This window comes from Nyctibius grandis (genome assembly GCF_013368605.1).
Source record: "Nyctibius grandis isolate bNycGra1 chromosome W unlocalized genomic scaffold, bNycGra1.pri SUPER_W_unloc_1, whole genome shotgun sequence".
In the NCBI taxonomy this organism is placed as follows: Eukaryota; Metazoa; Chordata; class Aves; order Nyctibiiformes; family Nyctibiidae; genus Nyctibius; species Nyctibius grandis.
In genome coordinates, this window is record NW_027167472.1 from 6,706,020 (window position 1) to 6,731,023 (window position 25,004).

Here is a 25,004-nt window from a genome sequence, read left to right on the forward strand (position 1 = left end):
TCAGGTTGGACATCAGGAAGAATTTCTTTTCAGGAAGGGTTATTAGACATTGGAATGGGCTGCCCAGGGAGGTGGTGGATGTGTTTAAGAAAAGCCTGGACATGGCACTTAGTGCCATGGTCTAGTTGACAGGGTGGTGCAAGGGCAACGGTTGGACTCGATGATCCCTGAGGTCTCTTCCAACCTGGTTGATTCTGTGATTCTGTGATTCTGTGAATGTTTCCAAGAGTCTGGCCCATTAGGTAGTTAAAGAAAGCAATAAGGTCTCCCAAGCCTTCTCTTCTCCAGGCTGAACAAGTCCAGCTCCCTCAAACTCTCCTCATATGTCATGTGCTCCAGCCCTCTGTTCATTTTGGTGGCCCTCTTCTGGGCTTGCTCCAGTATGTCCATGTCTGTTGTGTAGTGGGGAGACAAAAGCTGGGCACAGCACTCCAGATGTGGCCTTACCAGTGATCAGTAGAGGGGAAGGATTGCAACTGGCTGAAGGAAAGAAGCCAGAGAGTGGTGGTCAATGGGACAGAGTCCAGTTGGAGGCTATTCAATATATTCATTAATGACTTGGATGAGGGAATAGAGTGCACTGTCAGCAAGTTCGCTGATGACACCAAACTGGGAGGAGTGGCTGACACAACGGAAGGCTGCGCAGCCATTCAGAGAGACCTGGACAGGCTGGAGAGTTGGGCGGGGAGAAATTTAATGAAATATAACAAGGGCAAGTGTAGAGTCCTGCATCTGGGCAAGAACAACCCCATGTATGAGTACAAGTTGGGGACAGACCTGTTGGAGACCAGCGTAGGGGAAAGGGACCTGGGGGCCCTAGTGGACAGCAGGATGACCATGAGCCAGCAGTGTGCCCTTGTGGCCAAGAAGGCCAATGGCATCCTGGGGTGTATTAGAAGGGATGTGGTTAGCAGGTCAAGAGAGGTTCTCCTCCCCCTCTACTCTGCCCTGGTGAGGCCGCATCTGGAATATTGTGTCCAGTTCTGGGCCCCTCAGTTCAAGAAGGACAGGGAACTGCTAGAGAGAGTCCAGCGCAGAGCCACGAAGATGATTAAGGGAGTGGAACATCTCCCTTATGAGGAGAGGCTGAGGGAGCTGGGTCTCTTTAGCTTGGAGAAGAGGAGACTGAGGGGGGACCTCATTAATGTTTATAAATATGTAAAGGGCAAGTGTCATGAGGATGGAGCCAGGCTCTTCTCAGTGACATCCCTTGACAGGACAAGGGGCAATGGGTGCAAGCTGGAACACAGGAGGTTCCACATAAATATGAGGAAAAACTTCTTTACAGTGAGGGTGACCGAACACTGGAACAGGCTGCCCAGAGAGGTTGTGGAGTCTCCTTCTCTGGAGACATTCAAAACCCGCCTGGACGCGTTCCTGTGTGATATGATCTAGGCAATCCTGCTCCGGCAGGGGGATTGGACTAGATGATCTTTCGAGGTCCTTTCCAATCCCTAACATTCTGTGATTCTGTGATTCTGTGATTCTTTCCTTGACCTGGTGGCTGCACTTTTGCTAATAAAGCCCAGGATGCTGTTGGTCTTCTTTGCTGCAAGGGCACATTGCTGGCTCACGTTCAACTTTTTGTCCACCAGGACTCCAAGGTCCTTTTCTGAAAAGCTGCTTCCTAGCCAGTTGGCCCCCAGAGTATACTGGCATTATTCCATCCCCAGTGCAGGCTTGGCATTTCCCTTTGTTGAACTTCATGAGGTTCCTGTCAGCCCATTTTTCTAGCCTGTTGAGGTTCCTTTGAATAGCAGCCCTGCCTCCAACATATTGACCATTCCCCCCAGTTCTAGAGTTATTCCTTCCCAAATGCAAGACTTGGCATTTATCCTTGTTAAACTTCATGAGGATCCTGTCAGCCCATTTCTCCAGCCTGTCCAGGTTCCTCTGACCTACAGCATATTGAGCACTCCCCCCCCACCTCCAATTTGGTGTCATCCACAAACTTGCTGAGAGTGCACTCTGTCCCATCATCCAGGTCATTCATAAAGACATTAAACAATATTGGCCAAGTATTGACCCTTAAGGGACACCACTGATAACTGGTTACAAGTTGAACTACTACTGAGTAGTAGTACTGGATTTGTACCCTTTGAGCCTGGTAATCCAGCCAAATTTCCACCCACTTTATTGTCCTCTTATCCAGTCCATATCTCGCTAGTTTGATTATAAGAATACTATGGAAGACCATGTAAAGGCCTTACTAAAATCAAGGTAAACAAGATCCACTGCTCTCCCCTTGTCTACACAGCCAGTCATTTCATCATATAGGGCAATCAGCAGGCATGATTCCCCCTTGATAAAACTATGCTGGCTGTTGCCAGCCACCTTCTTGTACTTCGTGTACTTAGAAATGTCTTTGAGAAGGATTTGTTCCATAAACTTCCCAGAGACAGCGGTGAGGTTGACTGGCCTGTAGTTCCCTGGATTCCCCTTCTTGAAAATGGGTGTGACATTTGCTTTTACTAGGGATTCAGAACCTCCCCTGATCAACATGACCTTTCAAAGATGATAGAGAGTAACCTCAAAATGACATTTTGCTGCCTTAGATGAATCCCATCTGGTCCTATGAACTTGTATATATCAAACTGGTTAAGTATTCTCTAACTGTATTTTCCTCTACTATGAGTAATGCTTCACTCCCCCAGACTGTGCCACTAGGCTCAGGGACCTGTGAGGCCTGAGGACAAGCCTTACCAGTGCAAAGTGAAGCAAAAAAATGGCACTGAGTACATCAGTCATTCCTGTGTCCTTTGGCACTAGGTCCCTTGCCCCATTGAGCAGTGGGCCTCTGTTTTCCTTAGCCTTCCTTTTACTGCCAGTGTGCCTATAGAAGCCCTTCTTGTTGCCCTTCATATCCTTCTCTAGTTCCAACTTGAGCTGAGCTTAGGCTTTCCTAACTTCATCCCTGCACTCCTGGGCAATGTCTCTATATTCCTTTCCGGTAGCCCATGTCTGTCTCCACCTGTGCTTCTGTGTGCTTCCTTTTTGCATTTGAGCTCAGTCATGTGTTCCCTGTTCATCCACGCTGGCCTTCTGTCATGCTTGCTCGACTTCTTCCACGTCATAAGAAACAACTTCTGCTCTGAGGAGGCTGCCCTTGAAGATTATCCACCTCTCCTTGGCCCCATTGCCCTCCAGAGCAGTCTCCCATGAGATCCTGCCAAGGAAATACCTGAACAAGCTGAAAACTGCTCTCCTGAAGTGCAGGGCTGTGATTCTATTTGTCTTGCTCACTTCTCTCAGGATTCTAAACTCCACAATCTCATGGCTGCTGCAGCCAGTGCATCCCTCAGCCTTCACATCTTGGAGCAGTTCTTCTTTGTGTATGACTATCAAGTCCAGCAGAGCATGTCCCCTATGAGCTGTGCAAAGAAGGCTTCATGTGCTTCCTTTTGTTGATCAGAAAGCCTGTAGCAGATGCCTACCACAATAGCACCTGCACTGGTTTGTCCTCTGATCCTTACTCATAAGCTCTCAAGTGGCACGTCACCTACTCCAAGGCAAAGCTCTGTGCATTCGAGCCCCTCCTGTGCATAGGGCACAATCCCCTGTCCTCACCTTCCCAGTCTGTCTTTCCTGAAGAGCCTGTACCCATCCATGGCAGCACTCCAATCATGTGAGCTATCTCCCACATCTCTGTAATTCCAATGAGATCAGAGTTTTGACAATGTGCATGGACTTATAATTTTTGTTTCCCATGCTGCATGCGTTTGTGTACAGTCACTTGAGATGGGCCCCCAGTCATGCTGCTTTCATCGGGGAAGCACAAAAACCTCCCAAGTCATGCTGTCTCTCAGACACTTCACTGCCCCCCATGCCTTTGCTTTTCTTCAGGTAATGACAATCCTTCCCTGATGTATATAGTTGAAAGCTTTCCTCACTAAGTTAATGAAATTGTTAGCAAAGATGCTCTTTATTTAGTTTGTTGCAGAATAAATGGAATTACAATTTTCATCAGGTCAGAACAGAAGCAGCTTATTACTATAGCTATAGGAGAGAATACAAAGCAGCAGAGTGACAGACTCTGCTGATATGAACTCTGCCCAAATGGGGCAGTTACAGAGTTTATATACCTCTGAGTTATACAAATTGTTCTTCACCAAACCATGTCGGAGAATCATAGAATCATAAAATCACAGAATCGTAAAATCATAGAACGGTTTGGGTTGGAAGGGACCTTAAAGAGCATCTAGTTCCAACCCCCCTGCCACAGGCAGGGACACCTTTCCACTAGACCAGGTTGCTCCAAGCCCCATCCAACCTGGCCTTGAACACTGCCAGGGAGGGGGCATCCACAAATGCTCTGGGCAACCTGTTCCAGCATCTCACCGCCCTCACAGTAAAGAATTTCTTCGTAATATCTAATCTAAATCCACCCTCTTTCAGTTTAAAACCATTCCCCCGTGTCCTATCACTACCTCCCCTTGTAAAAAGTCCCTCTCCAGCTTTCCTGTAGGCCCCCTTCAGGTACTGGAAGGCTGCTATAAGGTCTCCCTGGAGCCTTCTCTTCTCCAGGCTGAACAGCCCCAACTCTATCAGCCTGTCCTCATAGGAGAGGTGCTCCAGCCCTCTGAGCATCTTCGTGGCCTCCTCTGGACCCGTTCCAACAGCTCCATGTCCTTCTTATGTTGGGGGCCCCAGAGCTGGACACAGTATTCCAGATGGGGTCTCACGAGAGCAGAGCAGAGGGGCAGAATCCCCTCCCTCGCCCTGCTGGCCACGCTGCTTTTGATACAGCCCAGGACACGGTTGGCTTTCTGGGCTGCAAGAGCACATTGACAGCTCATGTTGAGCTTCTCGTCAACCATCACCCCCAAGTCCTTCTCCTCAGGGCTGCTCTCAATCCATTCTCCACCCAGCCTGTATTTGTGCTTGGGATTGCCCTGACCCACATGCAGGACCTTGCACTTGGCCTTGTTGAACTTCATGCGGTTTACACGGGCCCATCTCTCAAGCCTGTCAAGGTCCCTCTGGATGGCATCCCTTCCCTTCAGCGTGTCGACCACGCCGCACAGCTTGGTGTCATTTGCAAACTTGCTGAGGGCGCACTCAATCCCACTGTCCATGTTGCCAACAAAGATGTTAAACAGGACCGGTTCCAATACCAACCCCTGAGGAACGCCACTCGTCGCTAGTGTCCACTTGGACATCGAGCCGTTGACCGCAACTCTTTGAGTGCGACCATCCAGCCAATTCCTTATCCACCGAGTGGTCCATCCGTCAAGTCCATGTCTCTCCAATTTAGAGACAAGGATGTCGTGCAGGACAGTATCAAATGCTTTGCAGAAGTCCAGGTAGATGACATCAGTCACTCTTCCCTTATCCACCAACGCTGTAACCCATCATAGAAGGCCACCAAATTTGTCAGGCACGATTTGCCCTTAGTGAGGCCATGTTGGCTGTCACCAATCACCTCCTTGTTTTCCATGTGCCTTAGCATCGTTTCCAAGAGGATCTGCTCCATGATGTTGCCAGGCACAGAGGTGAGACTGACTGCCCTGCAGTTCCCCAGGTCTTCTTTTTTTCCCTTCTTGAAGATGGGGGTTATGTTTCCCCTTTTCCAGTCAGTCAGAACTTCACCAGACTGCCACGACTTCTCAAAAATGATGGATAGCGGCTTAGCAAATTCATCTGCCAATTCCCTCAGGACCTGTGGATGCACCTCATCAGGTCCCACGGACTTGTGCACCTTCAAGTTCCTCAGATGGTCTCGAACCTCATCTTCTCCTACAGTAGACGGTTCGTCATCCTTCCAGTCCCTGCCTCTGCCTTCTGTGACTAGGGCAGTGTGACTAGAGCACTTGCCGGTGAAGAATGAGGCAAAAAAGTCATTGAGTACCTCAGCCTTCTCCATATTCCGGGTAACCAGGTCTCCCGTTTCCTTCCAGAGAGGGCCCACATCTTCCCTAGTCTTCCTTTTATCACTGACATACCTGTAGAAGCATTTCTTGTTGTCCTTGACATCCCTGGCCAGATTTAATTCTATCAGGGCTTTAGCTTTCCTAACCTGATCCCTGGCTTCTCAGACATTTTCCCTGTATTCCTCCCAGGCTACCTGCCCTTGCTTTCACCCTCTGTAGGCTTCCTTCTTGTGCCTGAGTTTGTCCAGGAGCTCCTTGTTCCTCCATGCAGGCCTCCTGGAGTTTTTGCCCGCCTTCCTCTTTGTTGGGCTCCTGATCTTGGTGGAGGCGATTCTTGAACATTAACCAGCTTTCTTGGGCCCCTCTTCCTTCCAGGGCTTTATTCCAAGGGACTCTGCCAAGCAGGTCCCTGAGGAGGCCAAAGTCTGCTCTCCTGAAGGCCAGGGTGGTGAGCTTGCTGTGCGCCCTCCTCGCTGCCCTATGGATCTTGAACTCCACCATTTCATGGTCACTGCAGCCAAGGTTGCCCTTGAGCTTCACGTCCCCCACCAGGCCCTCCTTGTTGGTGAGAACAAGGTCCAGCATGGACACCTCTCCTCATTGGCTCCTCTATCACTTGGAGAAGGAAATTATCATCATCGCATTCCCGGAACCTCCTGGTTTGCGTATGCCCTGCTGTGTTGTCCCTCCAACAGATATCGGGGTGGTTGAAGTCCCCCATGAGGACCCGGGCCTGTGAACATGAGGCTACGCCTATCTGTCTATAGAGGGCCTCATCCGCTTGGTTTTCCTGGTTGTGTGGCCTGTAGCAGATGCCCACTATAATGTCACTTGTCCCTGCCCGCCCTTTAATCCTGACCCATAAGCTTTCCTCCCATCAGCTCCTCCTCCATCCCCAGGCGGAGTTCCAGGTACTCGAACTGGTCATTGACATAGAGCGCAACACCCCCTCCTTGTCTCCCCTGCCTGCCCTTCCTAAAGAACCTTTATCCCTCCACTCCAACACTCCAGTCATAGGAGCCGTCCCACCATGTCTCTGTGACACCAATAAGGTCGTAGCCTTGCAGGTATGTGCACCTCTCTAGCTCCTCTTGTTTGTTCCCCATGCTACATGCATTTGCAGAAACACGACTATAGTAAATTGCAACAAGGAGTGATAACGTGGATTGATTCATGTAGGGAGGCTCCAAACAGTCAGATAAGGAAGCTCTAGACAGTACCTCTTTTTTACAAATAATTCGCTCCTTTGTTAATTAAATTGTGCTGAGTCGGTGAGGCTGTTAGGTCATGCTGACATGTATTTAACTAGTGAGGCCTCCAAAGGCCTATGAAGTGTTATATATAACTCTTAGCTTCCACAAGTTTATTTATGAAACATTAAGTATCTTGCTCTTTTTTTCTTTTAATAACTTCTTGCATTATTTGTCAGCATTATTCTGACTTCATTATCTGACTATTTTCATTTTAATCTGGTTATTAAAGACAGTGAAGGATATAAGCCTGCCATTCGAAAAAATGTGTGTTAAATTGGTACATGAAAACTTTTCTCGTGTTCACAGAATCACAGAATCACAGAATCAACCAGGTTGGAAGAGACCTCAGGGATCATCGAGTCCAACCATTGCCCTGACACCACCATGTCAACTAGACCATGGCACTAAGTGCCATGTCCAGTCTTTTCTTAAACCCCTCCAGAGATGGTGACTCCACCACCTCCCTGGGCAGCCAATTCCAATGTCTAATAACCCTTCCTGAAAAGAAGTTCTTCCTAATGTCCAACCTGAACCTCCCCTGGCAAAGCTTGAGGCTGTGTCCTCTTGTCCTATCACTAGCTGCCTGGGAGAAAAGGCCAACTCCCACTTCACTACAACCTCCCTTCAGGTAGTTGTAGACTGCAATAAGGTCACCTCTGAGCCTCCTCTTCTCCAGGCTAAACAACCCCAGCTCCCTCAGCCGTTCCTCATAGGACAGACACTCCAGACCCTTCACCAGCTTGGTCGCCCTCCTCTGGACTCGCTCCAACACCTCAACATCTTTCTTGAAGTGCGGGGCCCACAACTGGACACAGTACTCAAGGTGTGGCCTCACCAGTGCCGAGTACAGAGGGACGATCACTTCCCTAGACCGGCTGGCTACACTATTCCTAATAGAGGCCAGGATGCCATTGGCCTTCTTGGCCACCTGGGCACACTGCTGGCTCATGTTTAGCCGCCTGTCGATCAGCACCCACAGGGCTCTTTCCACCGGGCCGCTTTCTAACCACTCTTCCCCCAGCCTGTAGCGCTGCATGGGGTTTTTGTGGCTGAAGTGTAAGACCCGGCACTTGTTCTTGTTGAACCTCATGCCGTTGGTCTCGGCCCATCTATCTAACCTGTCCAAATCCCTCTGTAGGGCCTTCCTACCCTCCAGCAGATCGACACTGCCAGCCAGCTTGGTGTCATCTGCAAACTTGCTGAGGGTGCACTCAATCCCTACGTCTAGATCATCTATAAAGATATTGAACAGCACCGGCCCCAGAACTGAGCCCTGGGGAACACCGCTAGTGACCGGCCGCCAGTTAGACTTTGCCCCATTTACCACCACTCTCTGGGCTCGGCCATCCAGCCAGTTTTTAACCCATTTAAGAGTCCACCCATGCAAGCCCCGGGCAGCCAGTTTGTCTAGGAGGATGCTGTGGGAGACAGTGTCGAATGCCTTACTGAAGTCTAGATAGACTACATCCACAGCCCTGCCCTCATCTACTAAGCGGGTCACTTGGTCATAGAAGGAGACCAGGTTGGTCGAGCAGGACCTGCCTTTCATGAATCCATGTTGGCTGGCCCCGATGCCCCGATTGTCCTGCATGTGCCGTGTAATGGCACTCAGGATGATCTGTTCCATCACCTTGCCTGGCACCGAGGTCAGGCTGACAGGCCTATAGTTCCCTGGATCGTCCTTCCGACCCTTCTTGTAGATGGGCGTTACATTTGCCAATTTCCAGTCAGCTGGAACTTCTCCAGTTAACCAGGACTGCCGGTAGATAATAGAGAGTGGTTTGGCAAGTTCGTTTGCCAGTTCCTTCATTACTCTGGGGTGAATCCCATCCGGACCCATAGCCTTGTGGGTGTCCAACTGGCACAGCAGGTCACTAACCGTCTCCTCCTGGATTACGGGGGGTTCACACAGCCCCCCGTCCCTAACTTCAGGCTCTGGGGGCCGAGTCTCCTGAGGACAACCGGTCTTGACATTAAAGACCGAGGCAAAGAAGGCATTGAGCACCTCTGCCTTTTCCTCATCCCCTGACACTACACTACCCTCCTCATTCAGCAAGTGGTGGAGGCTCTCCTTGACCCTCCTTTTGCTGTTGATGTATTTGTAAAAGCTTTTTTTGTTATCTTTGACCGTAGCAGCCAAATCGAGCTCTAATTGAGCTTTGGCCCTTCTAATCTTCTCCCTACACGACCTGGCAACGTCCCTATAGACCTCCCAAGTTGCCCGACCCTTCTTCCAGAGCAAGTAGGCTCTCTTTTTTTCCTTAAGTTCTAGCAGCCTAAGTTCTCTGTTTAACCAGGCCGGTCTTTTTCCCCGACGGCTTGTCTTTCTACACACCGGGACAGCCTGCTCCTGAATATTTAGCAATTCCCTTTTGAATCATGTCCAGCCTTCCTGGACTCCTTTGCCCTTCAGGACCGACTCCCAAGGGACTCTGTCCACCAACCTCTTAAACAGGCTAAAGTCAGCCCGCCGGAAATCTAAGGCAGAAGTTCTGCTCTTGCCCCTCCTTACTTCCCCCGCTATCGAAAACTCTAACATTTTGTGGTCGCTATTCCCAAGACGGCCACCGCCCCTCACATCTCCCACTAGTCCTTCTCTGTTCACAAACAACAGGTCAAGCAGGGCCCCTCTTCTAGTGGGCTCATTTACCACTTGCATGAGGAAGTTGTCCTCCACACATTCGAGGAATCTCCTAGATTGCTTCCTCTCTGCCATGTTGTATTTCCAGCAGACATGCGGCAAGTTGAAGTCACCCACGAGTACAAGGGCCGGCGACCGGGCGGCTTCTGACAGCCGCTTGTAAAACGCCTCGTCCGCCTGCTCATCCTGGTTGGGTGGTCTATAACAGACTCCCACCGTAATGTCCGCCCTGCCGACCTCCCCCTGATCTTCACCCATAAACATTCAACCTTGTCATCCTCACCATCTTCCTCAATTTCAACACAGTCCAAGCACTCCCTAACATACAGCGCTACCCCACCGCCTCTCCTGCTTCACCTGTCCCTCTTAAAGAGCCTATAGCCATCCATAGCTGCACTCCAGTCATGAGAGTCATCCCACCACGTTTCTGTGATGGCAACCACATCATAACCTTCCTGCTGTACAGTGGCTTCTAGCTCTTCCTGTTTGTTGCCCATACTGCGTGCATTGGTGTAAACACACTTCAGCTGGGCTAGCAGCCTTGCCCCCGACGCAGGCCTGTCACCCCTAGGTTCATTTGTGGCTGCCCTGGTCTTATCCCCCTCCCCCATCGAACCTAGTTTAAAGACCTCTTGATCAGCCCTGCCAACTTCTGGGCCATAACCTGTGTTACTGGACTTAAGGGTGGTGTGCAGTCAAAACATTCTGAAACTAACTTATTTTAATCATATTTAACAAGAAGTCAAAATGATTTTGGTGTTCATACTGTACTTCATTAGTTCCCCCTTTTTTTAGTAGATATTGAGAAACAAAATAGCATGTTTCCTTTGCCACATTGGTAAGTAGAATGCTACTTAGGACTGTAAGTGATGTTATTTATTTTGTGCCAGGTTGTGCCAGTTGTGATGATGCTTTGCAGGTATAATGAATTTCACAGGTTATTAGCCATCAGTCTTTTGACAGTTGATTAAAATTATAAGAAGAGAGAAATAGGAAATAATAATTCCTTTTTTATGTGTTTGGTAAAACAGCACTGAATCTACAGTCATGCCCTTAGAATCTATGTGTCTTAGTAATCATAAATCCCACAGTTAATCTTTTCAAATAGTCATTACTATGCTTGCAAATGGATTGCAACTTGTTTAATGGTGCTGTTATGATGAGGATCAAAGAAATATAGTTTTTGTTTCATTTTTTTAGGAGGGCAAGGACTTGGAATTAAAATCATACTGAAATGATTATATCTTGGTAAAACTTGACACTTTATTTGTTAATTGTTTTTTTACACTAGGTTGAATATGTAATCAAATGTGACATGTCAGCTCTTCAGAAGATTCTGTACCGCCACATGCAAGCCAAGGGAATACTTCTCACAGATGGTTCTGAGAAAGACAAGAAGGTACAAAGGGGAAATTAAAACACTTACGGTACAATAGATCATGATCATGATCAACTACATGACTTCTTTTAAAAAAAAATTAAGAAGTACATTCTTACCACAGATGATATCTTTGAAGAAAGAAATCTCAATTAGACATGTTTGTGTTTTAAAAAGACAGTAGTTTGTGATCTCCATTCATCATAAGGTAAAAATATGCTGAGTTTAATCCAATTAAAAACCTGACTAATTGGGATTGTGGCAGCACTGACTGCTACCGGGTGTTCATCTTTTCTCTCAGAGCCATTATTGAGCACAAATCTTGTTTTGGCCAGCTAGGGTATGAGTGCCTCTGTTCATACATATGAATAACATCTGTTCATGAAAAAAGGTGTTAAAAGAAAAATAAGGTTCAAAGTCATGTAGTCATACATTAGAATATGCCAAAATAAATGTTGACTTTTCTATCTTAGGACTTTGGCACGTGGTCAAGTTATTGTAGAGAAGACAAGTAGCCATGCATCAGCTTGTCTATAAATACATATTTTACATTGCAATAGATGTGAGGTAGGTTGGATTTACCATGAGATTCCTCAGAGTAAGCTCATGTAGGCACTTAACACAGAGCAACAAACATGAGCCAGCAATGTGCCCTTGCGGCAAAGAGGGCCAATGGTATCCTGGGCTGCATTAATAGGAGTGTTGTCAGCAGGTCAAGGGAGGTGATCCTTCCCCTCTCCTCAGCACTGGTGAGGCCACACCTGGAGTACTGTGTCCACTTCTGGGCTCCCCGGTACAAGAGAGACATGGACATACTGAAGGGAGTCCAGTGAAGGGTCACAAAGATGATGAAGGGACTGGAGCATCTCTCCTATGAGGAAAGGCTGAGGGAGCTGGGACTGTTCAGCCTGGAGAAGAGAAAGCTCAGGGGGGATCGTATCAATGTATATAAATACTTGAAGGGAGGGTGCAAAGATGATGGAGCCAGGCTCTTTTCCGTGGTGCCCAGTGACAGGGCAAGAGGCAATGGGCACAAGCTGAAACACAGGAGATTCTGTGTGAACATCAGGAAACACTTTTTTACTGGACACTGGAACTGGTTTCCCAGAGAGACTGTGGGGTCTCCCTCCTTGGAGATATTCAAAAGCTGTTTGTACATAGTCCTTGACAACCTGTTCTAGGTGGCCCTGCTTGAGCAGAGGGGTTGGACCGGATGACCTTCTGAGGTCCCTTCCAACCTCAACCATTCTGTGGTTCTGAGCAGCTGGTGTGTAACAGCTTGTGTGCGTGCCAGTCCCATATATTGGCCCCGTTATATGTGTTTTCATATTACAATATGATCGCATACTATTTTTCCACCTGCCTCCTGCCAATTTCATTGTCACAATGGATGATATTTTTGTTCAATATCTTATTTTGTTTTAAACTCTATTTGGTGTGGTCTGATGTGTTATTTACTGTTGAGCATTCAAACCCTGCTCTAAAAACAAAGTTAGTCCTTTCCTCATAGGATCTTCTATGACAGTCATCTCTATATAGGTTCTGAGTACTTTGCAAACATCAGTTTACTTTCTTTTGTTGTATTTTTAATGTAATTTTTCAGCTACCATTTTTTAAGCCTTAGAAAATGTCATTTGACACATTTACATCCAAAGGAGGTCATCAGAATGATTGGAAGTTTAGAAGCACTACAAAGACCTGTGCTAGAGGTTTGAGTTACTTGAATAACTGATAGTAGTTGCCTTTTACAATACAACATTTGATGTGGTTGAGGGTTTAATACATATTTGATGACAGAAGAGCAGTGAGACTGAGGAGTCTTCAATTTTCTCTGAGATCTGGAGAGAGGGTACTTGAATGGATGTTGTCCCTCCTGCTCATCTCCCCCTATTCCTGACCTGACTGTGATGCTTTTTACCATAACCACTTTGACTAGTCCATGTTCAGTCTATTTTCTTCCTTACCCCAACGTCTTCTGCTAGTTCAGTTCTCTGTGCCTAACTAGGCCCAGTTTCCTGGCACAGACATTCCTGTTGCACTTCCTCTGACTCAAGATTTGTGTGCAGTCACCTTACTCAACTAAATAGAGTTCAGTCATCTCTATGCCCTCATTCCCTGTTCCCAGTCAACCTCAGCAGGCTTATGTCCACCTCAACGCTGCCTATCTTACACCCTGTTCCTTTCAATATAGAAAGAGAGATAGAGATAGACTTTATATTATATAGAGATAGACTTTCAAGGGATCAACAGTAGACTTTGACATGTGGACCACCCCCAATCAAATGTCAGTTCCCTTTCAGAGATGAATTTACCAGAATATAAAATGATCACATGATGTAATTTTTCCTAATCTCTATGGTGGATTGATCCTGGCTGGACACCAGGTGCCCACCAAAGCCACTCTCTCACTCCCCTTCCTCAACTGGACAGGGGAGAGAAAATATAACAAAAGGCTTGTGGGTCAAGATAAGGACAGGGAGACATCACTCAGCGATTACCGTCACGGGCAAAACAGATTTGACTTGGGGAAATTAGTTTAATTTATTACCAATCAAATCAGAGAAGGGTAATGAGAAATAAAACCAAATCTTAAAACTCCTTCCCCCCACCCCTCCCTTCTTCCTGGACTTAATTTCACTCCTGAATTCTCTACCTCCTCCCTCCGAGCGGCGCAGGGGGACGGGGAATGGGGGTTGCGGTCAGTTCATCACACGTTGTTTCTGCCGCTCCTTCCTCCTCAGGGGGAGGACTCCTCACATTCTTCCCCTGCTCCAGCGTGGGGTCCCTCCCACGGGAGACAGTCCTTCATGAACTTCTCCAGTGTGGGTCCTTCCCACAGGCTGCAGTTCTTCACAAACTGCTCCAGCATGGGTCTCTTCCCCGGGGTGCAGTCCTTCAGGAGCAGACTGCTCCAGCATGGGTCCCCCACGAGGTCACAAGTCCTGCCAGCAAACCTGCTCCAGCATGGGCTCCTCTCTCCACGGGGTCACAGGTCCTGCCAGGAGCCTGATCCAGTGTGGGCTTCCCACGGGGTCGCAGCCTCCTTTGGGCATCCACCTACTCCGATGTGGGGTCCTCCACAGGCTGCAGGTGGATATCTGCTCCACCATTAACCTCCATGGGCTGCAGGGAGACAGCCTGCTTCACCATGGTCTTCACCCTGGGCTGCAGGGGAATCCTCTCCTGTGCCTGGAGCACCTCCTCCCCCTCCTTCTTCCCTGACCTTGGTGTCTGCAGAGTTGTTTCTCTCACATATTCTCACACCTCTCTCCGACTGCAACTGCCGGCCGTTGCGCAGTTTTTTCCCCCTCTTTTTAAATATGTTATCACAGAGGCGCTACCACCGTCGCTGATTGGCTCAGCTTTGGCCAGCAGTGGGTCCGTCTTGGAGCCGGCTGGCATTGGCTCTATTGGACGTAGGGGAAGCTTCTAGCAGCTTCTCACAGAAGCCACCCCTGTAGCCCCTACCACTACCAAAACCCTGCCACGCAAACCCAATACAATCTCATTCCTGGAAATGTCTGAATTGTTTTCACAGAATCACAGAATCACAGAATGATAGGGATTGGAAAGGACCTCGAAAGATCATCTAGTCCAATCCCCCTGCCGGGGCAGGATTGCCTAGACCATATCACACAGGAACGCGTCCAGGCGGGTTTTGAATGTCTCCAGAGAAGGAGACTCCACAACCTCTCTGGGCAGCCTGTTCCAGTGTTCGGTCACCCTCACCGTAAAGAAGTTTTTCCTCATATTTAAGTGGAACCTCCTGTGTTCCAGCTTGCACCCATTGCCCCTTGTCCTGTCAAGGGATGTCACTGAGAAGAGCCTGGCTCCATCCTCATGACACTTGCCCTTTACATATTTATAAACATTAATGAGGTCCCCCCTCAGTCTCCTCTTCTCCAAGCTAAAGAGACCCAGCTCCCTCAGCCTCTCCTCATAAGGGAGATGTTCCACTCCCTTAATCATCTTCGTGGCTCTGCGCTGGACTCTCTCTAGCAGTTCCCTGTCCTTCTTGAACTGAGGGGCCCAGAACTGGACACAATATTCCAGATGCGGCCTCACCAGGGCAGAGTAGAGGGGGAGGAGAACCTCTCTTGACCTGCTGACCACACCCCTTCTAATACACCCCAGGATGCCATTGGCCTTCTTGGCCACAAGGGCAGACTGCTGGCTCATGGTCATCCTGTGGTCCACTAGGACCCCCAGGTCCCTTTCCCCTACGCTGCTCTCCAACAGGTCTGTCCCCAACTTGTACTGGTACATGGGGTTGTTCTTGCCCAGATGCAGGACTCTACACTTGCCCTTGTTATATTTCATTAAATTTCTCCCCGCCCAACTCTCCAGCCTGTCCAGGTCTCTCTGAATGGCTGCGCAGCCTTCCGGTGTGTCAGCCGCTCCTCCCAGTTTGGTGTCATCAGCGAACTTGCTGACAGTGCACTCTATTCCCTCATCCAAGTCATTAATGAATATATTGAATAGTACTGGTCCCAGTACCGACCCTTGAGGGACTCCGCTAGACACAGGCCTCCAACTGGACTCTGTCCCATTGACCACCACTCTCTGGCTTCTTTCCTTCAGCCAGTTCACAATCCACCTCACTACCCGATCATCCAGACCACACTTCCTCAGTTTAGCTGCGAGGATGCTGTGGGAGACTGTGTCAAACGCTTTACTGAAATCGAGATAGACCACATCCACAGCTTTACCATCGTCTGTCCACCGGGTTATGTCCTCATAAAAGGCTGTCAAGTTGGTTAAGCATGACTTCCCCTTGGTGAAGCCATGCTGAGTGCCCCTAATGATCCCCCTATCCTTGATGTGCCTAGAGACAGCACCAAGAACAAGTTGTTCCATCACCTTTCCGGGGATGGAGGTGAGGCTGACCGGTCTATAGTTACCCGGGTCCTCCTTCTTGCCCTTTTTGAAGACTGGAGTGACATTCGCTTTCCTCCAGTCCTCAGGCACCTCTCCCGTTGCCCACGACTTAGCAAAGATGATGGAGAGTGGCCTAGCAATGACTTCCGCCAGCTCCCTCAGCACCCGCGGGTGCATCCCATCAGGGCCCATGGATTTATGGATGTCCAGACTGCTTAATTGGTCCCTGACCCAGCCCTCATCAACCAAGACAGATTCCTCCTCTATCCTGACTTCCTCTGGGGCCGCAGGGGTCCGGGGCTCCTCAGGACAGCCTCCAGCAGTATAGACAGAGGCAAAGAAGGCATTCAGTAACTCCGCCTTCTTTTTATCCTCTGTCTCCAGGGCCCCCACCTCATTCATCAGTGGGCCTACATTGCCTCTAGTGTTGGCTTTACCTGCAATGTATTTGAAGAAGCCCTTTCTGTTGTCCTTGACCTCTCTCGCAAGGTTTAATTCCAAGGAGGCCTTAGCTTTCCTAGTTGCCTCCCTACATCCTCTGACAACAGACTTATATTCCTCCCAAGTGGCCAGCCCCTCCTTCCATGATCTGTACACCCTCTTCTTCCACTTGAGTTTGCCCAGCAGTTCCCTGTTTAACCATGCAGGTCTCCTGGTACCCTTCCTTGACTTCCTACCTCTTGGGATGCTCTGATCTTGAGCTCGGAAGAAGCAGTCCTTGAATGCTAACCAAGCTGAGATATTTTTAAATCATTTTTAAATCATTTCTCCTGAGTGACATAGTGAGTTTGGAAATTGTGCCAACTCTGGTAACAGCTTCACAAAGTTATAGCAAATCAAAATGGGACCTTAAAGTGAGAAGTGTTAGTCAATCTTAATATGGTGTTACCAAATGTATTCATCAGTGATAATTAGATTGTAACCATCCCAGCTTAGTGGGACACCTGATAATATTTTACTGTTTACAGTTTACATGGTTTCATAAATAAGCAGTAGAAATAAGCAGTAAGTGCTTATTGTGACTGCTATAGGCAGATATGAGATGCAGTACACTTTCCAGGTTACTCGGAAGTTGTTGATCTTGTCTTTTTGGATCATTCTCATGATATTTTAACTTCAGCAGCCAGATAACTGCACCTTATTTCGCAACTTCAGGTATTTTTATTTCATGATGTTCTGCTTTGGGGTAGAAGTATTTTTATGTCTCCTTTTGAAATTGAGTTTCAAAAGCTTCATTAACAAGCTAGGAAATGGGTTTCATAATATGATTTGTGTTGTTTGCTTCCCTAGGGAAAAGGTGGGGCAAAAACTCTTATGAACACAATCATGCAATTGAGAAAGATATGCAATCACCCGTATATGTTTCAACATATTGAGGTAAGTCTGTCATGTTTGATTTTGGGGGCCTTTTTTATTCAGGTGGCTAACATAGTCAAAAACTGCTAGCGCGGGAGGGAACATCTTTGGCAACAACACTTGTGCTGGAAAGAACACATTTTTGAAACTCATTCCGTTCCTCTGTATAAGTGAAGAAATGGAACAGTCACCAGATTTTTATCCGCAGTCTTAAATTCACTCTTACAGCATTTTTTCTTTTCGAGGCACCATCTTTAAAAAATATAGTCTTCTGAGTTTAAGATGTTCCATATCAACTTGCCACTACCTGTGCTTAAAATAAAACTAATTTTTAAAATAGAGATATCAGTTTAAAATGCCATATAGTAGAACATATAGTAGAGCTTTGCTATCTAGCAGACTGCTAATCTTTTAGAATATCTATCAAAAATTGCCCCCCCTCCATACCCCTCCTTTTTTTCAGCAAAGTTTTGTTTACTGTGTAGCATTTCTCATTACTGAGCTAAAGCTAACTAAAATGTAGCTACAATATACAAAGAAATGAACAAGTATCTCCTGTGGTATATTATTGTGTTTTTTATTGTTTGCTCACTTGCTTATTAACTTGTGAAATTCAGTATTTTGCAAATGGGTCTCCCAGTAATCAGTGCAAATTAATTAGGTTCTACTCTATTTGTAATCTGATAAAAAGCATAGAGAGAAATTATTCCTACAAGCCATGCATTTTAAATAAAGCAGTAGCAGGAAAACATTAGAGTACTTGTGCCACGAGGCAAATTCCAAGGGTATGAGTGTAATGGGACTCAAACCCCATTCATATAATTTCTTGATATAGGGATGCATAATTTTGGCCACTGTATAGACTGTATCTAATATTCTGTTTATTGCTTATAATTCTGCAGGAATCCTTCGCTGAACATTTAGGCTACTCAAATGGTGTCATCAATGGGTAAATCTTTATCTTCTTCATATATGCTGCAATGAAACTATTGTATCATATCTTGTTTCCAAAAGCTATATGATCTCAACAACTAATTAGCTTCTAAGATAAATCTAATCAGCTATAGAAATAACATGCTTTAGAAGGGACCTAACTAGCTTAAAACTCTTCCCATAGTCCCCCAGCCTAAGGGACTGCTTCTTACTTCAAGGGATGTTTCCTCTCCGAAATGGCAGTTTAAAGTTGCTTTTATAGCTGGATGGTAATTAGAATCTTCCGGACTCCAGTCTTGTCCTTGACTGATGCTGAAGCCCTGCTGAGTGACTAATGTCAAAGCAAGAAAGTTTTTATCTGATTTAAAGTAGGCTTGTACTTTGAAAAGAAGCATTCGGCTAAACCAGAGAATGGTTAGGAGAATTTTGAAGATGGATTTCCATTATTTTCATTAACATCATACCAAGTTATAGGATCCTTTCTTTCACAAAACTTCCAGTCCTTGGGCAATGGCTGAACATGGTGGAAATGATTGCTGGTTCTTCAGAAAGCTTTTATTCCTGTTGTAACAAGAGTCTTTTTTCTTTTTTCTTTCCCATCACAAAAGGAAGAATTATGGTGATCACATGCAGGGTTCTTGTTTATTTTTTGATAACTGTACGCTAGTCCTTGCTAAATTAGGGACAAGATTGACACCTTTGCCCAACTGCAATGGCATGAGACGTTATGTCACATGGAGAAGACAAGGGGCAACGGGTACAAGTTGCACTGGGAGAGGTTTCATCTCGACATAAGAAAGAAATTTTTTACAGTAAGAACAATCATTCACTGGAACAACCTCTCCAGGGACGTGGTAGAGTCCCTGTCACTGGAGGTTTTCAAGATGCAATTGGACAGGGTGCTAGATAATATCATCTAGGCTCCCTTTCCCATGAAAGGTTGGACCAGATGATCTTTCGAGGTCCCTTCCAACCTGGGCTGTTCTATGATTCTATGATTATCAAAACTTCCTTACAGAGGAACCTGGTGTTTTCATATCTGTGATTTATTATTATTTGTTACAGTACCATTTCTCAGCTTTAATTTATCTCCTCTTTGTTTTTATTCCCATTCAAATTAGGGAAATATGAGCAAACTTTCTCTAACGGAAAAACGTTTAAATTCCTCTGTTATTGTGGCTCATTCAAGTATTGGGCTAGGAATGATTTCCAGTTAGCCTTAATCCACCTCTGATTTTATGGGGGGTATGTTTTCTTATTACACTTGCAATTAGATTATTGGTATCTCTCCACTCAATTTTTTTGTCAGCAATTTAAATCATAGAATCATAGAATAATTGTTTTGGTTGGAAAAGACCTTTAAGATCATCAAGTCCAACCGTTAACCCAGCACTGCCAAGCCCACCACTAAACCACGTCCCTAAGCACCACATCTACACATCTTTTAAATCCCTCCAGGGATGGTGACTCCACCACTGCCCTGGGCAGCCTGTTCCACTGCTTGACAACCCTTTCCGTGAAGACATTTTTCCTAATATACAATCTAAACCTCCCCTGGCACAACTTGAGACCGTTTCCTCTCGTCCTATCACTTGTTACCTGGGAGAAGAGACCGACCCCCACCTCGCTACACCCTCCTTTCAGGTAGTTGTAGAGAGCGAGAAGGTCTCCCCTCAGCCTCCTTTTCTCCAGGCTAAACCCCCCCAGGTCCCTCAGCTGCTCCTCATCACACTTGTGCTCCAGACCCTTCACCAGCTTCATTGCCCTTCTCTGGACTCGCTCCAGCACCTCAGTGTCTTTCTTCGCGTGAGGGTCCCAAAACTGAACACCGTATGCGAGGTGCCACCTCACCAGTGCTGAGTACAGGAGGACGATCATTTCCCTAGTCCTGCTGGCCACACTATTGCTGACACAAGCCAGGATGCTGTTGGCCTTCTTGGCCACCTGGGCACACTGCTGCCTTACATTCAGCCGGCTGTCGATCAGCACCCCCAGGTCCTTTTCCACCAGGCAGCTTTCCAGCCACTCTTCCCCCAGCCTGTAGCGCTGCATGGGGTTGTTGTGCCCCAAGTGCAGGACCCGACACTTGGCCTTGTTGAACCTCATACAGCTGGCCTCGGCCCATCGATCCAGCCTGTCCAGATCCCTCTGCAGAGCCTTCCTACCCTCCAGCAGATCAACACTCCCACCCAACTTGGTATCGTTTGCAAACTTACTGAGGGTGCAAATGAACCTTGTCATAACAAAATTTTAAGTTTATTACTAAACTACTAATATTTTGCTTTTCAAAAACTTTGTGTAACCTTTAACGTTATTATATTTACATAAAATGATTAAACTGATACTTCAGTGATACTTGTACCCAATTCTTAATTGTTCAAAGGCTATGTCAGTAATTTCCATAAAGAACTATTAGACTTCAAAGATGTCTTGACAGCAAGTCCTGGCTCATTTGCTTACAGGTTCTCTTGACGTATACATTTTTGATAAAGACCATGTTAAAAAAGGTTAGCATCATAGAATAATTTAGGTTGGAAGAGAACTCCGGAGGTCACCTAGTCTAACCTCTATGCAAAGCAGGTCAGGTTGCTCATGGACTTGTCCGGTTAAGTCTTGAACACCTCCAAGGATGCAGATTATACAGCCTCACTGGGCAACCAATTCTAGTATTTGACCACCCTCATGGTAAAAAATATTTTTCCTAATATCTTATCAGAATTTCCCATGTTCCAACTTGTATCTGTTGCCTCTTGTCCTATTACTGTGCAGCTCTGAGAAGATTCTTCACTGTATCCTCCCATTAGGCAGTTGTAGACAAGCAATAAGGTTTCTCTGAGCCTTCTCTTATCTAGACTGAACAAATCCAGTGCTCTTAACCTTTTCTTCTATGTCATGTGCTCCAGTCCCCTGAGCATTTTGGTGGCCCACCTCTGGACTTGCTCCAGTATTTCAATATCAATGAGCAGCAAAAAGGATGATGAAAAAAGAGATGGAAAGGATCTTCTCAAACACCCTGCAGAACCAAGAGCCTGAACCCCCACCTGCACAGAAAGAGCAACCAGAGTCTGTACTCATTGGAGTGGCAAATGGAGACTCCCATGATGGAAAAGGCTAGAAGCTTCATATTTGCAGGCCCTGGTTGTCATGGGGAACTTTAACCACCCTCGCTATCTGCTGGAAGGACAAGACAGTAGGGCATAAGCAATCCTGGAGGTTTATGGAGTGTTTTGCTGATCGCTTCCTGACACAAGTGATCAAGAAGCCAATGAGGGGAGGCGCTCTGCTGGACCTGAATACCTCCAAACAAGGAAGGACTGGTTGGGCCAGTCTTGACTGTAGTGACCATGAGATCGTGGAGTTCAGGATCCTGAGAGGAGGAAACAAGGCAAATAGCAGGATCATAGCCCTAGACTTCAGGAGAGCAGACTTTGGCTTTTTCAGGGATCTGCTTGGAAGAATCCCATGGGAGACAGTCCTAGAAAGCAGAGGGGGGTCCAGGAGAGCCAGTTGATATTCAGGGATCACCTTCTCCCGGCTCAAGAATGGTCCATCCCAACATGCAGCAAGTCAAGCACAGGTGGCAGGAAGTATGGATGCACAAGGAGCTCCTGAGTAAATTCAAACATAAAAAGGAAGCATACAGGAGGTGGAATCAGGGACAGGTGACCCAGGAGGAATATAGAGACACTGTCCAAGCATACAGGGATGCGGTTAGGAAAGCCAAAGCCCATCTAGATTTGAATCTGGAGAGGGATGGGAGGGGCAACAAGAAAGGCTTCTGCAGGTATATCAACAGCAAAAGGCACGAAGTCCAGCTGGAGGCCAGTCACTAGTGGTGTCCCCCAGGGGTCAATACTGGGGCCCATACTGTTTGACCTCTTCTTTTCTGACCTGGATCTTGGGACAGAGTGCACTCTCAGCAAGTCTGCAGAAGAGAATTGAGAATTGGGAGGAGTGGCTGATACACCAGGTGGTTGTGCTGACATTCAAAGGGACCTCAACAGGCTGGAGAAATAGGCAGTTCAACAAAGGGAAATGTCATATCCTGCACCTAGTATGGAATAAACCCATGCACCAGTACAGGCTGGGGGCTGACCAGCTGGAAAGCAGCTCTGCAGAAAAGGACCTGAGGGACCTGGTGGACAAGAATCTGACCATGAGCCACCAGTGCACTCTTATGGCAAAGAAGGGCAACAGCTGGGCTGCATTAGGGAGAGCATTGCCAGCAGGTCGAGGGGGGAGATCCTTCCTCTCTACTCAGCACTGCTGAGGCCGCATCTCAAGTACTGTATCCAGTTTTGGGCTCCCCAGTACAAGACAGACACGGGGATATTGGAGTGAGTCCAGCAAAGGGCCACAAAGATGACTGAAGGTTTGGAGTGTCATGGAATAACTGGAATTACTAGATCAGGTCAGAATGTTGTGGTTTAACCCCAGCTGGCAACTAAGCACTACACAGTGAGATGGGGGAGAGAATCGGAAGGGTAAAAGTGAGAAAACTCGTGGGTTGAGATAAAGACAGTTTAATAGGTAAAGCAAAAGCTGCGCACACAAGCAAAGCAAAACAAGGAATTCATTCACACTTCCCATCGGCAGGCAGGTGTTCAGCCATCTCCAGGAAAGCAGGGCTCCATCACACGTAACGGTTACTTGGGAAGGCAAATGCCATCACTCCAAATGTCCCCCCCTTCCTTCTTCTTCCCCCCAGCTTTATATGCTGAGCATGATGTCACGTGGTGTGGAATATCCCTTTGGTCAATTGGGGTCACCTGTCCCAGCTGTGTCCCCTCCCAGCTTCTTGTGCACCCCCAGCCTACTCACTGGTGGGGTGGTGTGAGAAGCAGAAAAGGCCTTGACTCTGTGCAAGCACTGCTCAGCAATAATGAAAACATCCCTGTGCTATCAACACTGTTTTCAGCACAAATCCAAAACATAGCCCCATAGTGGCTACTGTGAAGAAAATTAACTCTATCCCAGCTAAATTAACTCTATCCCAGCCAAAACCAGCACACGGAACAGAAGCAGTTTATTATTATAGCTGTAGAGCGAACACAGAGCAGCAGTGAGAGACTCTGCTGATATGAATCCTGTGCAAATGGGGCAGTTACAGAGTTTATATACCTTTTAGGTTATACAACCAGGTTCTCCACCAAAACTGTGTCAGATAAGCAGGATATGGTAAATAACAACAGTGATTGGACTTCTTCAGATAAGGAGGGTCTAGACAGTATATCCTTTTACGAATAATTCACTCCTCTGTTAATGAAATCTTGCTCACTGGTGAGACCATTAGCTGCAAATGTTTTTTAACTAGTGAGGCCTGCAAAGGCCTATGAGGCATTAACTATTTTGCTTCCACAAGAGCATCTGTCATATGAGGAGAAGCTTAGAGCTGGGACTGTTTAGCTTGGAGAAGAGATGGCTATGAGGGGGGGCATCTTATCAAAGCGTCTAAATACCTCATAGGAGGAGTAAAGAAGCTGGAGCCAGACTGTTCTTAGTGATACCCAGTGGAAGGAGAAGAGATACTGCCTCATTCCACATCTACTATGTCCATTTCAAGGATCAATCGTTAGAGTCTGCACATGGCAATGATCTCATTTAGAAGTTACAGAAGATATTTCAGGGTTAACAGAATGTTTTGGCATTTTTTCTCATTCTGTACAAGAAGGAAGTGTGTTTTTCCTATCCTAAAATCCAAGTGCATATATCATCCTAAATTATTTATAACACTTGACTCCATCATTCCATGTCTCCAAGCTCAAGACTGTTTACAGATTTCCATCTGTTGGATTCATACTTTCACATTAGGAATCTCCCCTTCCCTTGTCGAAGAAGACATTTCAGATTCTCAATGAAACCTAGGTGGTAACAGGATGCTCTACCCAGGGACTTTCCCCACTATCAAAAAGTTTTGAGAGTGACCTGATGTAATAGAAGGGTATTTAAGAGCACGGAAGACTATTCATGTCCAGATGATTTGCTGATCAGGGGCAAATCCCAGCAGGCAACCACAGCAGCCCTGTGATATATCTCATCTTCTCATCAGTTTTTCATTATCATGGACTTCAGTTTGGGAGGGACCTGAAGGAAAATCCCGGTTCCTTTGTCCTCTATGCCCTTTTATAGGAGGACAGAGAGGCACAGGATCCATACCTGAACCAAAAGATGCTGGTATTAAAAGTGTTATGTGAAGCTTTTCTGCCCCTCTGTCTGTCTCAGGAAAATAGGGAAAGATGATTATCACACTGCATGTCAATATACTGAATAATAAAGCCTGTCTTCATGCAGACAAACCAATGCCTGCCTGCCTGCCTGCCTTCCCTCCTGCCTATCCTTCCTGTCTGCTTGCCTGCCTCCCTCCGTCCCTTCCTTTTTTTTTTTTAAACAACAAAGACACTATCTGAAATTTATTGTGGAGACTCTTTAGGGATTTCAGTAGGGGGTTTCATTTCGCTCACTCTCGCCCTCTTCTACTCTTCCTTTTTAATTTATTCCAAATTAAAGTTATGTTAGCACTTTTTCCATTGCTTAGATAAAAAAAATAAATAGATTTAAATTTGTTCTCAACACTTCTGTCCAACTAGCTAGAAATGGTTTCCGTCTTACTCTGAGCAAGGGATAGAGGAGGTTGTGTGTATCCTCCACATGGCTCCCTTCCTGTTTAGGTGTCAGCAATGTCTTTTTTTCTTTAT

General features: G+C 46.7%; 1 protein-coding gene across 1 annotated transcript in view; it reads left to right on the top strand.

The window, feature by feature from the left end:
- Positions 1-25,004, top strand: part of LOC137677098 (probable global transcription activator SNF2L2) — a 132,063-nt gene that overhangs the window by 92,362 nt on the left and 14,697 nt on the right. Inside the window, exons 20-22 of the mRNA XM_068424281.1 lie at positions 11,056-11,163; positions 17,311-17,397; positions 18,279-18,325. Coding sequence (XP_068280382.1) covers positions 11,056-11,163; positions 17,311-17,397; positions 18,279-18,325 — 242 coding nt within the window. The remainder of the gene's footprint in view (positions 1-11,055; positions 11,164-17,310; positions 17,398-18,278; positions 18,326-25,004) is intronic.